This window comes from Rhinopithecus roxellana, chromosome 14 (assembly GCF_007565055.1).
Source record: "Rhinopithecus roxellana isolate Shanxi Qingling chromosome 14, ASM756505v1, whole genome shotgun sequence".
Lineage (NCBI taxonomy): Eukaryota > Metazoa > Chordata > Mammalia > Primates > Cercopithecidae > Rhinopithecus > Rhinopithecus roxellana.
This window is the reverse complement of record NC_044562.1, coordinates 31635271-31649666: the sequence shown is the minus strand read 5'-3', so window position 1 is coordinate 31649666 and position 14396 is coordinate 31635271. Positions and strand designations below refer to the sequence as shown.

Below are 14396 nucleotides of genomic sequence, written 5' to 3'. Positions count from 1 at the left end.
TAAGAAGGGGTAGACTGGGGAAGAGCAAGAAAACTGGAAAGTTCTGGTGTTTAAGGCAAAAAAACTCTGCTCTGGATAAACAGAACAAGGAGGGAGGTGGAAGGAGAAGCAGAAACGTACTCTCCATCCAGGGGAGAACAGGCTGAGAGAGGCTGCAGGAAAGCAGAAGACAAGGGAGGGGGCAGAAAACTCACTGCATGGAGGTACCTGCTGCAAGCCAGGCCCTCTGCACCTCTGCAAGGGGAGCATTCCCAGCTGGAGTCTACAGATGGAGACGCCCTCCAGCAAGGTGTGTGCTTGGCTTAAGTAAAGTTTCTTTGGAGGAAGATTCCTCCCAGACCTGCTTGATCCATTAGCACCCCTTCCCCAAGGTAACACTTGTCCCTCCAAGTTCCTAGTAGCTGAGCATCAGTCACGACATTTTTGAGCACCCACCCTATGCCAGGCACTGGGCTGGGCACTTCACATACATTATCTCATTGAATTCTCGTAACAACTTTATGAGGTAGGCTTCTTATTCCCATTTCCTTGAGGATGAAACAGAGGCTCACAGAGGTACATAACTTGCCCAAGGCCACCCAGCTAATAAGAAGCTAAGCATGAAATGCACCAGATACAGGTCCCCAACTGCTCAATGAATGCTCCTTTTGGAAGCATCTTCTCCTACTCCCTGAATTCCTTGAAAGATCAAATATGAAGAGCAAACGCAGGGAGTGAAAGGGCAAGGAGGGTTACAAGCAACGATGGGAGAAGGTGCAGACATTTGCTGCAAGCGAAAGGCAAGGAATGCCGTTTCCACCCCCCCGACAGAGCTGAGCCCATTGGACAGAACCATTTCCTTCCCAAACTCATAATCCATCTTGGTGCGGATCCCCCACCCCCTGTTATTCCAAGAAGCTGATATATGACTCCTGGGTCCAAACCTCAGTGGATACATCAGGGGCTGAGCCAGCCTGACCAACCAGGGCCCAGCAATTCCTCCAGTCCTCTTGCCTCAGTTTCCCTCTCTCACCAAGACCAGCCAGGAAATATTCATGGGGAAACTGAGGACCAAAAGGAGACCTGGCCAATAAAGAGGAAGGGACAGTCTCTCAGGGGGTTCCAGACCAGCCAATCCTGACCCCCGCCCTCATTCTCCACTTAGGCCACCCACCCGCTTCTCCTGCCCTCGGGGTCCTGTGCCTGTGGACACTGAGGTTTTCTAGTTTGGCCAAATTGGGCCAACTGGGGCTTTGCGCGGCCCGGGGTAACTGAAATGGATCCCCTCCCCCTTCCCCTCTCCCCCTTGAGAACCAGCAGAAACACCTTGAAAGGCCGCTCCCTCGGAGCTCGGTCCCCACCAGACACCCCCAGTAACCGCCCAGATTGCGCGCCGCGCCCCCAACCCAGATCCCCCGACTCCCCAGCCTGCCCCTGCCGCCGCCCCCGGGCCTTCGCCTTCACCTTGACCTGCGCCCGCTGCCAGGCCCAGGCGCTTTGCATAAACAAAGAGAGGAGGAGTGACGCCCCGGGCACCGCCCCCGCCCCTCAGGCGCCCCCGCTGCAGTCTGGGACCCCGAGTCAGGCCTGTCCCAAGTCCTCCCGGGCCCGCCAGCCCGCGGCCTCTTACCTTGGCCTGGCATTTCCGATGACAGGAGAAGCTGCAGACTGCAAGAGGGCGAGACACAGAAAGAAAGTTTTAGCCGCGAGGTATGAAATGGAAACTCCGCGAAATCTCCTCCCACCCCAGCCCGCAATCCGCGCTCGGGAGGGAAGGAGGGAAGGAGGGAAGGAGGGACGGAGGGAAGGAGAGAGGGAGAGAGGGAGGGGACGGAGGGGAGCGGCTGCCGGGCCTGCGGGGCGGGAGCGCCCGGGACTGCGGACCCGCGGCCGGGGAGGCAGGGGGCTCCCAGCGCCAGAGCCTCTCCGAGTGCGGGAAGGTGGGGGGAGCAAGGGGGGGTCCCCCACTGGACCCCTGCCAGGGGCAGAGGTAGCCGGGACCCGGGCCCCACGCCAGCCCCACCAAGGAATAAGGGGGGCCTTCTCGCCTTACACACACACCAGGCAGGCAGACGACATCACAAACCACAATCACACTTACTCTGCCCCAGAGGCAGACACACAGACCCAATTCAGAATCCAGGGGAGGGTCCAGGCATATACACATTACACCCACACACACACACTCACCCAGAACCACTCCCACCCATCCACACAGCCATCCGTGCACACACACACAGCCTCACACACAGATTCATCCAAGAAGACCCCTGACCCAGGGCACCAACACACACAATTTTGTGGGACACCCTTAGATGCAGCCTGACACAGATTTGTGGACACAGACATGTGAACAGATGCTCACATAAACTTCATGTGCATGACTTGAAACACACACACACATACACACACACACACACATACAGGACTTGCTCTTCTTCCCATTACCAGAAGCTGGAATCAAATTTCCTATAAGGTTCCCAAGGCCTGGAATGTCCCCAGCCCTGCTGCCCCACCACCAGGGCTCTGGGACTCCACCAAGGGATTTGATGACCTCCCTGCAGATCTCATGGGTGGGTGAGGGGTCTTCTGGGTTCTGCACTGCTTTGGGTCTTGTTGGCTGCCCAGGACCTGCTAAGGCTGGGGGGTTAGGAACTCTGGTTAGAGAAATGGGGAGGGGGAGGTAGGGGAGTACCCTGACTCCAAATCCTGAACAGCCACAGCCCAGGACCACAGCCTTCCACCTCCTTCTCCTAGATCTACTGTACCCCACCCCCTTCCAGCTTTGAACCAGCCTAATTCTCAGCAGAGGGCAGAAAGGGAGGTTGAGGCACAGACGAGGACCAGGAGCAGCCCAAAGAGGCTCCGGGGTTCCCCACACTAAGGCTTCTTCTGATTTGTCTGAGGCAAAAGGGGCTGGGAATGGGGAAGAGGGAGAAGCTGGGAGGCACACTGGGTGGTGCCTGGAAAGGGACCTTGGCCACTGACCCTAACATGGGATCTTCTCTCAGAACCTAGTCCTGGCCCAGCCCAGGCCTGTGACTCACCGGTGCTGAGCAAAGCTTTCCTGACCCCACCAGCCACCCAACCCAGCTCAGGGACATCTCCACCCTGGCCATAGCAGGACATACTCCCCCTCCCCCGTCAGCCACACAAGCGTTACCGTCCCTCTGACCTTTCTGCTTCTCCCTCTCCCTCAGCACCCCCACCAGCCCGGGTAGCAACTCCCTTCCTTTGCAAAGGTGTTCCCTTTTGGACACCAGCAGCCTCTCCTTCTCCACCCCATCCAAATAGGGGAAACTTCCCCTTTGTGGGTCTGACAATGTATGCTCCTTTCTGGGGGACCTGCCTCTCTCTCTCTCCTACACACACATGGCGGGGGGGAGAGAGAGAGAGAGAGAGAAGGAGGGAGGGAGGGAGGGAGGGAGGGAGGGAAGGAAGGAGGAGCCTGGTACACAGGCGAGGCTTAATAAATGTTTGCTGAGTTGGACCTGTCTGAAGGTCTCCCCTGAGGTTTACACGCACCCCCATTTAGTCATGTCCCCCCACTCTCAGATCGTTCCTGAGCTGTAGACCGCCACCTCAATGTCTCATGTCCAACCAAAAAGGAGTCTCTAAGTATCCACCCAGTCTAGACATGAGGGACACAATAGGGGCTGGACTTCACCTCCCTCCAGCATGCTCCACACTCTGACAGTTCCCAGAGTGCCTCAGGGCCTTGGCACTTGCTGTGTCAGCTGCTTGGAACACTCCCCCTCACCCCAGCACCCCATCGTTCCCTGGACTGAATCCCTCTTATCCTTCGGGAATCCCCCCAAAGTCATCTCCTCAAAGAGGCCTCCCCTGACCACTCAAATTAGAGCAGCTTTCCAATTATTCTTTTTCAGCACCCTGGTTATTTTCTCAAGTTGCCCTGGGTAACTTCTCTCTAGTCTATCTCCCCACACTACACTCGGGAGGGCAGGGAGCATGCCTTTCTCCTTCGTACCATAGCCCCAGCAGCTAGAACAATGTCTGCTTCAGGCCCACGAGACCATACAACATCTTTGTTCAAACTAGAAGGAGGCCCACCCTCTGGGCAGAGCAGCCCCGGGCACACACAGCTGGGTTCATGCACAGTGTCTTTGTGGAAATGGTAAGAAGGTGCCCTTTCTCCAGGCAGATCGGCCCTGTGCCAAGATGCATGGCTTGGTAGGCAAAGGGTGGGCTGACTCCTGTGCTGTCTCGGGTAGGCACCCTTGGCAGCACATGGCCTGCATGACTGTACAGGGCAGCCCTGCCTGTCACACAGTGGGCACACACTCAGCAAATGCCCTCAAGTGAGGAGGCAAATGGAGAAATCATCAGGTAATTGCAATACGCTATGCTGAGTGCTTCCTGCACACTGGAATGCAGAAAGCTTGTCCTTGGCAGCTCTACAGAGGAGAACGAGGGAAGACCACCCCCACTCCAGCTCCCAGCCCAGAAGACAAAAGCTTAGCAAACTGAAAGCAAGTGGCAGATGCCAAGCAGGGCAGGCTTGGCCAAGCCCCCATGAATGAATATTGACACCTGCAGAAGCATCCGCCTCCAACCCCAAGGAGGCCCGCTTGCTGAGTTTCTTCCAGGGAAGCCCCCTATGCATGCCTGTTCACCTGTCTCACATCTCTTCCCAACGGACAGTATGTCCTTCTCTCTAACTTGTATCCCTCTTGCTGTAATCTCAAGTTTAGGCCTGCCAGTCTGCTGGTCTCTCACTTTCAGATCGATGAAATATTCAGATGGGTTGCAGAAAGGGAAACTGTGGCAACCAGCCTTGCAGGTAGCTGCCAATATTTCTTGCCTCTGCTACTCATACCCTTCTGTAGTCCCCTCCACACTAAATAGGGCTGATTTATATAATCAGTCAGATATTATAGAAATGACAGTGTGTGACTTCTGAGGCTAAACCATAAAAGACACTTTGACTTCAGCCTTGGTCTGTTGGATCATTTGCTCTGGGCCAGTGACCATGTCATGAGAACACTCAAGCAGCCCTATGGAGAGGGCCATGTGGTGAGGGGCTGAGGCCTCCTGCCAATAGCCAGCCCCAGCTTGACAACATTAAGTGAGCCATGTGGTAACATAAGGCCCCAGTCAGGCCTTCAGATGAATACGGCCCCAGTGACATCTTGACTGCACCTTTTATAAGACACTCCGAGCCAGAACCACCCACCCAACCAAGTCACTCATGAATTCCTGAGCCGTGGAAACCATGTGGAATAATAATTTTGATTTTTTCTTTTTTCTTTTTTTTTTTTTTGTTTTTTTTTTTAGACATGGTCTTGCACTGCTCTGTCACCCAGGCTACAGTGCAGTGGCACAATCTCAGTTCACTGCAAGCTCCATCTACCAGACTCAAGCGATCCTCCCACTTCAGCCTCCTAAGCAGCTAGGACTACAGGCATGTGCCACCATGCCCTGCTAATTCTTGCATTTTTTTGTAGAGAGGGGTTTTTGCCATTTGTCCAGGCTGGTCTCGAACTCCTGAGCTCGAGCAATCCTTCTGCCTAGGCTTCCAAAAGTGCTAGGATTACAGGAGTTAACTATGGTACCCAGCTTATATTTATTTTAAACCACTAAGTTCATGGGTAATTTTTTATGCAGTACTAGATCACTGATATCAGAACACAAGACCCATCAGAATGCAAGAGCCAAAGGTAGCGGATGCTGGGAACCAAGGCCAGAGGCCATCTTCTGGGTCGTACCTTGCCCCTTGGTGCCTACAAACCCTCGCTTTAACTCCTTCCTCACTTCCCTTACTCTACCAAGTAATTAGTCATTGTGTTCCAGAAAGTAACTCTTAAGAGGCTAAGGTATTCTGTAACAGCCCAACTAAGACACCCCCCACCACCATTGCCACCCACCTCTTCCTCCCTTCAACAGAGAAAGGGGAAAAACCCAGGTTCCAACCCTGGGAACATCAGATACTGCTGGGGAGACAGCCAGTCTATGAGTGACAGGGACCAGTCTGTGAGTGACAGGGATGCTCACTCCACAGGTACCACTTCTCATCAGAAGGATGGGGACACACAGGGAGGAACAAGAGCAGGAAAACCCCAGCCTTCTCCTCTCCTGAATCTTCCACAGATACACATGTCAGGATGGGCCCCACCTGAGCAGATCATGACCTCCCAGCTCCTTCAGAAGGCCCCAAAATTACAAACTCACCCATGCACCCTCCTGAACCAGTGACCCTGTCCAACCAGAGCTCCATGGAGCCCCAGGAGCCCCTCTCTGCCACAATGTCAGCACTGCCCCTGCACAGCAGGGCCCAGTGGTGGCCTGAGAGGGAGCAGAAAGCCCCTTAGTGGAAAGGGACCCTTAGATTACTCTGCTGGGGTGAAGAGCTGCACCCCCAGCCCTTGGCCCCAGCTCCCGCCCCAGCTGGGCTGCCGGTACTCTGTCCTGGGGTTGCTTCCTGCCTCTCGGGAACACAGGAAGCCAACATTGTTGGGATCTAAATGGCCTTTTCCTCCTGGACTTGGGTCGGAAAATGAGCACATAGCCTCAGTGTGCACCTGACCCCGGCGATAACCACTCGCATGCCTGGTCCACCTTCAGCTCCTTCCCTGGCCGGCCCAGAGCCACAGGCCTGGCCACCTGCCTGCTCACCGGTCACTCAGCCTGCCCTGCTGTTTCATTTCCAGGGCCTGGGCTGGAGGTGTGCGGTAGCTAATTTACTGAGTCAACTTATATAGGCCGTGGTACTTAGATATTTGGCGAAACATTGTTCTGGATGTTTCTGAGAAAGTTGGTTGGTTTTTATTTTTTAGATGAGATTCACATTTAAATCAGCAAACTTTCAATAAAGCACATGACCCTCCATAATTTGGGTGAGCCTCATCCGGTCAGTTGAAGGCCTTAATAAAGAAAACTGACCTCCTCAAGCAAGAAGGAATTCTGCCAGCACACGGCTCTGGACTCGAACTACAACAGGCAGGGGTACCCCGCCTGCCAACCTACCCTGCAGATTTTGAACCTGCCACAGCTCCACAATCATGTGAGACAATTCCTTAAATAAATATCTTTTTTTCTACACATATCCTGTTGGTTCTGTTTCTGCAGAGAACCCTGACTGATACAAGGTGTCTCAGGGGATGGTCAGGGAACATGGTGTGGCTCTGAAGTAAGAACGGGAAGAAACCTTCCAGATCAAGCTTGTCCAGCCCGTAGCCTGCAGGCCACATGTGGCTCAGGATGGCTTTGAATGTGGCCCAACACAAATTTGTAAACTTTCTTAAAATATTATGAGTTTTTTTTTTTTTTTTTGCAAGGCAGAGGGGCATATAAGATGGTTTCTTACATGCACCCAACTCTTTCTTTCTTCTTTTAAGTCTTTCTTTCTGATACAGGGTCTCGATCTGTCACCCAGGCTGGAGTGCAGTAGTGTGCTCACAGCTCACTATAGCCTCGACCTCCCCAGGCTCAAGTGGTCCTCCCACCTCAGCCTCTGGAGTAGCTGGGACTACAGGTATGCACCACCACACCCAGCTATTTTATTTTTTTTATTTTGTGTAAAGATGGGGTCCTGCTATGTTGCCCAGGCTGGTATCGAACTCCTGGGCTCAAGTGATCCTCCCACCTTGGCCTCTTTTTCCCCCCCACAAGATGGAGTCTTGCTCTGTTACCCAGGCTGGAGTGCACTGGCGTGATCTCAGCTCACTGCAACCTCCACCTCCCGGGTTCAAGCAATTCTCCCGCCTCAGCCTCCCAAGTAGCTGGGATTACAGGTGCTCACCACCATACCTGGCTAAGTTTTTTGTATCTCTAAGTAGAGAAGGGGTTTCACCATGTTGGCAAGGCTGGTCTCGAACTCCTAACCTCATGATCCACTCACCTTGGCCTCCCAAAGTGCTGGGATTACAGGTGTGAGCCACTGCACCTGGCCCCATTATGAAATTTTGTGTGTGTGTGTGTGTGTGTGTGTGTGTGTGTTTTAGCTCATCAGCTGTGGTTAGTGTTAGTGTACTTTACGTGTGACCCAAGACAATTCTTTTCCCAATGGGCCGCAGGGAAGCCAAAAGATTGGACACCCTGTTCTAGACCATCCCATCCAGTAGTGTTCAGACTTTTATCTTTTATTTTTACAGCCAAATTCCTCAAGCAGATGGCTATGTGGAATCACAATGACTCTAGTTAAGATTCACTGAATGCGGCCGGGTGCAGTGGCTCATGCCTGTAATCTCAGCATTTTGGGAGGCCGAGGAGGGCGAATCACAAGGTCAGGAGATCGAGACCATCCTGGCTAACATGGCGAAACCCCATCTCTACTAAAACTACAAAAAATTAGCCGGGCGTGGTGGCTGGTGCCTGTAGTCCCAGCTACTCGGGAGGCTGAGGCAGGAGAATTGTTTGAACCCGGGAGGCGGAGCTTGCAGTGAGCTGAGATCGCGCCACTGCACTCCAGCCTGGGCGACAGAGAAAAAAAAAGAAAAAAAGAAAAAGAAAGATTCACTGAATGCTTGCTATATATCAGGCTGTTTGGAGTCCAACATATATATATATATATATATATATATATATATATATATTCTCACTTAATCCCGAAGTAACCTGATGAGGGAGGTACTGCTGTTTGTCACTTTTTTTTTTTTTTTTTTTTTTTTGAGACGTAGTTTCACTCTTGTTGCCTAGGCTGGAGTGCAGTGGCGCAATCTCGGCTCACCACAACCTCCGCCTCCCAGGTTCAAGTGATTCTCCTGCCTCAGCCTCCCAAGCAGCTGGGATTACAGGCACGTCCACCATGCCCAGCTAATTTGGTATTTTTTTTTTTTAGTAGAGATGGGGTTTCTCCATGTTGGTCAGGCTGGTCTCAAATTCCCAACCTCAGGTGATCTGCCCGCCTCAGCCTCCCAAAGTGCTAGGATTACAGGCGTGATCCACCACGCCCGGCTTTTGTCCCATCTTAAAGTTAAAGAAACTGAAGCTGAGAGGGGTGAGCAATCAGCCCAAGTTCTCACTAGTAAGGCTCAGAGAGGGGATTTGAATCAGGTTATCTAAATCAAGGGCAGGATCACCACAGGATCCTGCCTCCTGACGGATTTAACTCCTAAAACCAGAGCTTCTCTGACTGAGGTGGGCAGAGGTCCCAGAGCCCTGACCCCTTAAGACTCCCTTGGATTCATCTCTTTCTTACCCTCTTTGGCCCCTAAAGCTCCTCCAGAAACCTTACAGCTCCTTCAGAACACAGTTTAGAGCCTCTAATCTAGTCTCACCTCCTCATTTAGAGAAAAGAGAAAGCCAGACCCAGAGAGGTTAAACATCTCACTTGAGGTCACACAGCCAGGTGGTATTAATAGCAAGCCAGGGCTAGACACCCAGGGTCTTCCCACCCTACCAGGCTACCTCTGGTGGTTCCAAGGAGGCCCTCAGACACAGGGCGGAAGCTGGGCTCCCCATTGAAGTAACAGGGAGAAAGAGTTCCTACAAACAAGGTTTCCCCAAATCCAGTGGGTGCCGGCTTCTGCATAGGCTTGTCCGGTTAAAGGATGGATCATCTTTCCAGGTGCATCCTGCCCTAAGGAAACTACAGGTGACTGTCACCCCTTCCAGGCTCACCAGAAGCACTGAGAATGGAAGTTATCCAAGTCTGGGCCCAGATCAGGCCCCGATGGCAGCCCTCAGGCTGCTGAGCTGCCATCCTGGTCTCTTCCTGTGGGTTTCGGCCTGGTGGGAGGTAGGGCCCTTGAGCAAAGCTCTGAGTCCACACAGCCTCCCTCTGGGGCCCCAAGTGCAAATGGACTTCCATAGAACACTTCCCTAGGGACCTGTGGGAAGCCGACTATTTGGACTGAGGAACTCCTACACATCCCTCAAGACCCAACCTGCACATGCCTTCCCTGCTGAAGCCTGACAAGAATGTCTCTACTGAGTCAGAGACAGCCCTCCACACACACAGACACACACACACACCTGTGTCAGCTTTGGCACCATGCTCCATGATTGTCTGACTGTGTCTGTCTTCCCAGGTAAGGGGCTGGCTCTCAGCACCAGGACCGGGCACAGCATCTGACCCAGAGGACGGCTCAGTTCCTGATTGCCAGATGGCTGCACGGAGTGCAGAGGAGGTGAGCAGCAGCCTGCGTAGAGGGAGCTATCCTACCTCTGCAGACTCCATCCAGGGAGTTTTCCAGGCCCTCCCACTGTCAGGGCCTCAGCAAGTATTCTTAGTCCAGTTCCCTTAATCATAGATGAGAAAACTGAGGCCTGAGCTATTAATTGACTTATCCAAGATCACAGAGGCTGTGAGAAGCAGGGCCAGAAATAGAGCCCAGGCCACTAACAACGCCCCTGCACCTGTTCTCCTGCCGTTGTCTCGTCTATCTCTGCATCTTTCACACGGAGCCTTTATCCCTAGCACGAGGACCTATCCTACAGGCACACAGAACCTCAATGCTCCTCACAGCAGCCCCCCAGACACCCAGGACAGGGTTCATATGCAGGAGTCCACAGGGGTTCACAGGTCCAGTGGAACCCCTTTGCCTGCACATCTATGACGCCCGCAGGTCCACCACCTTAGTTTCTTATCTGCCTTATTCATATTTGAGTCTTCCAGAACCAGGACCAGACCCCAGGTCCCTGTCCTCTCTTTCCCACCTCCTTCGGCCGTATTACATCAAATGGGAAATGCAAGAGGGAGGGAAATGGAAGAGGAGCCCAAGCTATAGGTTCAGGCAACCAGGGGGAGACAGGCCAAATGCCCCACTGTCTCCAAATCTAAAAGAGCTTCCTCACTGCGCCCTGCCTCAAGCAGAAGTTTCTTCAATGTTGCAAGTCCCATGGAGACTGGGAATCCAGGGCCTTGACATTCCATGCACCCCACCCCACCTATCACCCCGAGCCACTCATCAAGAGAGTTGCCATGTTGTAGCCAAGACTTGAAGGCTGAGAGCAGAGCAAACCCATTGAGTCAGGCTCGGTGAACAGACATGGGCTGGAGTTTGGTCCACACATGCCCCCTCAGACAGGGAAAAACCCGTACAACCACATCGGGTGGCCCTGGACGGGTGGATGAATGGATGGGCGAGGGGACCTATCCACCTCGTGCCATCCTGAGCTCCTGAGTCCAAAGCACAGACAGTGGCTTCACTCCTGCATCTCCCACCAGTGAACCCAGTAGCCCCGGCCTCCTCCCAGGCCTGGTGATCCCAGTCCCCTTGCTGAGGCTGCACACGTCACCTATAGAACCAGGAACCTTCTTCCCTTCTCCCTATTTGGGCCTGGCCCTTGCACCTTCCGTGGCCCAGTCCTGACACCTGCTGGTCCTGCTACAGCATAGCCCTGGCTTTCTTCCCACCAAACTCCCCACCCTCCAGAGCTCAGCCAGAGCTGCCAAACCAGTCTGGCCACCCACCCTCCCCTCCAGTTCACACCAGCAGGGCCAGGCTGAGATCTAGGTGAAACCAGGGACATGTCTTGCTCACCCTGGGAGCAAGAGGTGCTGTTCACATGAGGTCAAATCTTCTCCTCAACCCAAGCCCTCAGGCCAGGTCAGCTGGGGAACCTAGAGCCATGGAATGCGAGGGCCACCAGAGACTGCAGCCAGAGACATGCCCAAGGTCACACAGTGAATGTTGGCAGGACTTCCTTCTGCCCCCACCCCCAGGCTGCCCCATATCACCATATTGGGAGTCCCTGGGGTGACAGGAAGACACTAGGGAAGGAAGGAACCATGGGGAAGGGCCAGAGGCTAATTTATGCATCCTCGCAGGGCAGGGTGGGGGGCTGTTTTGCAAACAAAATGCAAAACTTCACCCCTAGCAATTCTTCTGTGACTTCTCCCCTGGCTCCAGCCCTAAACTGCCAGCAAGTCCCAGCCAGACCTCTTGGGAGGAGGGTGACACCACGTGGCTGATTTTGGTATTGCAAAAGTCCCGGTTGGCCACTTTCCCTCCCACTGAGAGCACACATCCTGAAAATCTCACTCGGGCCAGCTCCGGGGTGCCTTGGCAAGCGACGTGACCACTCTCAGCCTCAGTTTCCTCCTTTGTAAAACGGGGATGACACCAGCACCTTCTGGGGGATGTGAACATCAGATGAGGTCATGCCTGTGAGTGTTTGGTATGCAGTAAGTGCTTTAGAGATTGTTCAGCGGGCTCTGAGGCCCAGCTTTCCAGCCTGCTGGGACTTTGATGTGGAGAGGGGGGCTAGAGAGAAGGGCCAGGGAGAGAAAACCGCATGCGCAAAGGCTCCAGGCAAAAAGGGCATGGCCTGCCTGGCATGCCCAACATAGTGAGGAGTCAGGTGAGGTACCAATGGTTTGAACATGGAGTCAGGAGCAGAGGAACATGAGGCAGAGAGCTGGGCAAAGGCTGAGCCCACCAGGCCTGGCAGCTGCGGAAAGAGGTCTGCGCTCTGTCTTGGGGATTGTGAGGGACCCCCAAAGGCTTTAAGCCAGGAGCTGACATAACTGGATTTATGTTTTTAAGTCCCACTGGAAGCTGGTGTGGTGGGTGGGTCGCTGAGAATAGGTTAGGAGACAGGAGAAGGCAAAGGTGAGTCAGTCGCCCACATGAGAAATGACAACAGTGGAATTGGGAGGGGGTGATGCCAAGAAGCTCAGGGACTCCAGCTGTCCTTGGGAGGCCTTGCAATTGGTGGGATGTGGGGGTGAAGGAGAGGGAAGCATCCGATGGGGCAACGGGGTGAGTGAAGGTGTCAGCCACTGATATTGGGTGCAGGGAGCTCCTGCTGATTTCACTGTGTGATCAGGGACAAGACCCAACTTTTCAGGCAATAATGACAGCCAAGCCCCAGGCCATTCCAGGAGCTCATGAAAATAGTGATTGAAAAGCCTGGCAGACAACAGGTCCTCCGCTAAGTCTGACTCAGGGCCTCTTAAAGTCACCTCTGAGCTGCCACAGGAGAGGGCTGGTGCATCCTTTCTTTGCAGAACTCCCAGTGCCAAGCACATGCCACCCACACGAATTCCACACACCAACCACATCCCATCCACACACCTCAAAACACATCAGTCACGTGACCTCAATGCACCTGCCACAAACCCTCCACACAGCTTCTACATACAGACCACATGCTATCCACACACCAAACACACATCCTCAGCACACATCATTCACATGCCATCCACACACCAGCCACACACCCTCAGCACACATCATCCACACACCATCCACACACCAGCCACACACCCTCAGCACACATCATCCACATGCCATCCACACACCAGCCACACACCCTCAGCACACACCATCCACACACCAGCCACACACCCTCAGCACACATCATCCTCATGCCATCCACACAGCAGCCACACACCCTCAGCACACATCATTCACACACCAGTCACACACCATCAGCACACATCTTCCACACACCCTCAGCACACATCATCCACATGCCATCCACACACCAGCCACACACCCTCAGCACACATCATCCACACACCATCCACACACCAGCCACACACCCTCAGCACACATCATCCACATGCCATCCACACACCAGCCACACACCCTCAGCACACATCATCCACACACCATCCACACACCAGCCACACACCCTCAGCACACATCATCCACATGCCATCCACACACCAGCCACACACCCTCAGCACACATCATCCACACACCATCCACACACCAGCCACACACCCTCAGCACACATCATCCACATGCCATCCACACACCAGCCACACACCCTCAGCACACATCATCCACGCGCCATCCACATACCAGCCACACACCCTCAGCATACATCATCCACACACCAGCCACACACCATCCACACACCAGTCACACACCCTGACCACAACCTCCACATGCCACCACACATCAGCCTCACACCCTCAAAACACATCATCGACATGCCATCCAGACACCAGCCACATACCAGCCACACACCCTCAGCATACATCATCCACACACCTTCCACACGCCATCCACATACCCTCAACACAACCTCCCCATGCCACCACATACTAATCATGCATCTTCCACATGCCACTCATATACCTTCTTCATGCCACTCACATGACACCCATATACCTTCTTCATGCCATTCATCCTCATACAAGCATTCCATTTCCACACCACCCTCCACCTGCTATGCCCACCACACCCACCCACATGCTTGTCATCCAGTGAGCTCAGCATCCTCCACCAGACGAGAACAAGGCATCAGGTTGGGACCCCAAGGATGTGTGCACAGCAGAGTCCCAGCCTGGCCCAGGCCCAGCCATCTCATTCCCCTGATGGGTGCTCCCATCCCCCACAGCCCAGACAGCTGCTCACCTTTGCAGGTGCAGCCTTCCTGGGTGATGACCTGGCGGCAGATCCCACAGGGCTTCACCTTCTTGAAGGTCTTCACCTTGAAGTGGTGTGTCTTGGGGGCCTCCAGATCCTCTGGCTATGGGAGGAGAGGCACAGAGTCAGCCC

General features: G+C 53.8%; 1 protein-coding gene across 9 annotated transcripts in view; it reads right to left on the bottom strand.

The window, feature by feature from the left end:
* Positions 1-14396, bottom strand: part of TNS1 (tensin 1) — a 206078-nt gene that overhangs the window by 179568 nt on the left and 12114 nt on the right. For all 9 annotated transcript variants that reach the window (XR_004053163.1, XM_030916312.1, XM_030916313.1 and 6 more), the window contains exons 2-3: positions 14253-14367; positions 1610-1647 (exon numbers count right to left, since the gene is read on the bottom strand). Coding sequence is in view for 8 of the 9 variants with exons in the window: in XM_030916312.1 (XP_030772172.1) it covers positions 1610-1647; positions 14253-14367 (153 nt within the window). In the remaining variant the exon portion in view is untranslated. The remainder of the gene's footprint in view (positions 1-1609; positions 1648-14252; positions 14368-14396) is intronic.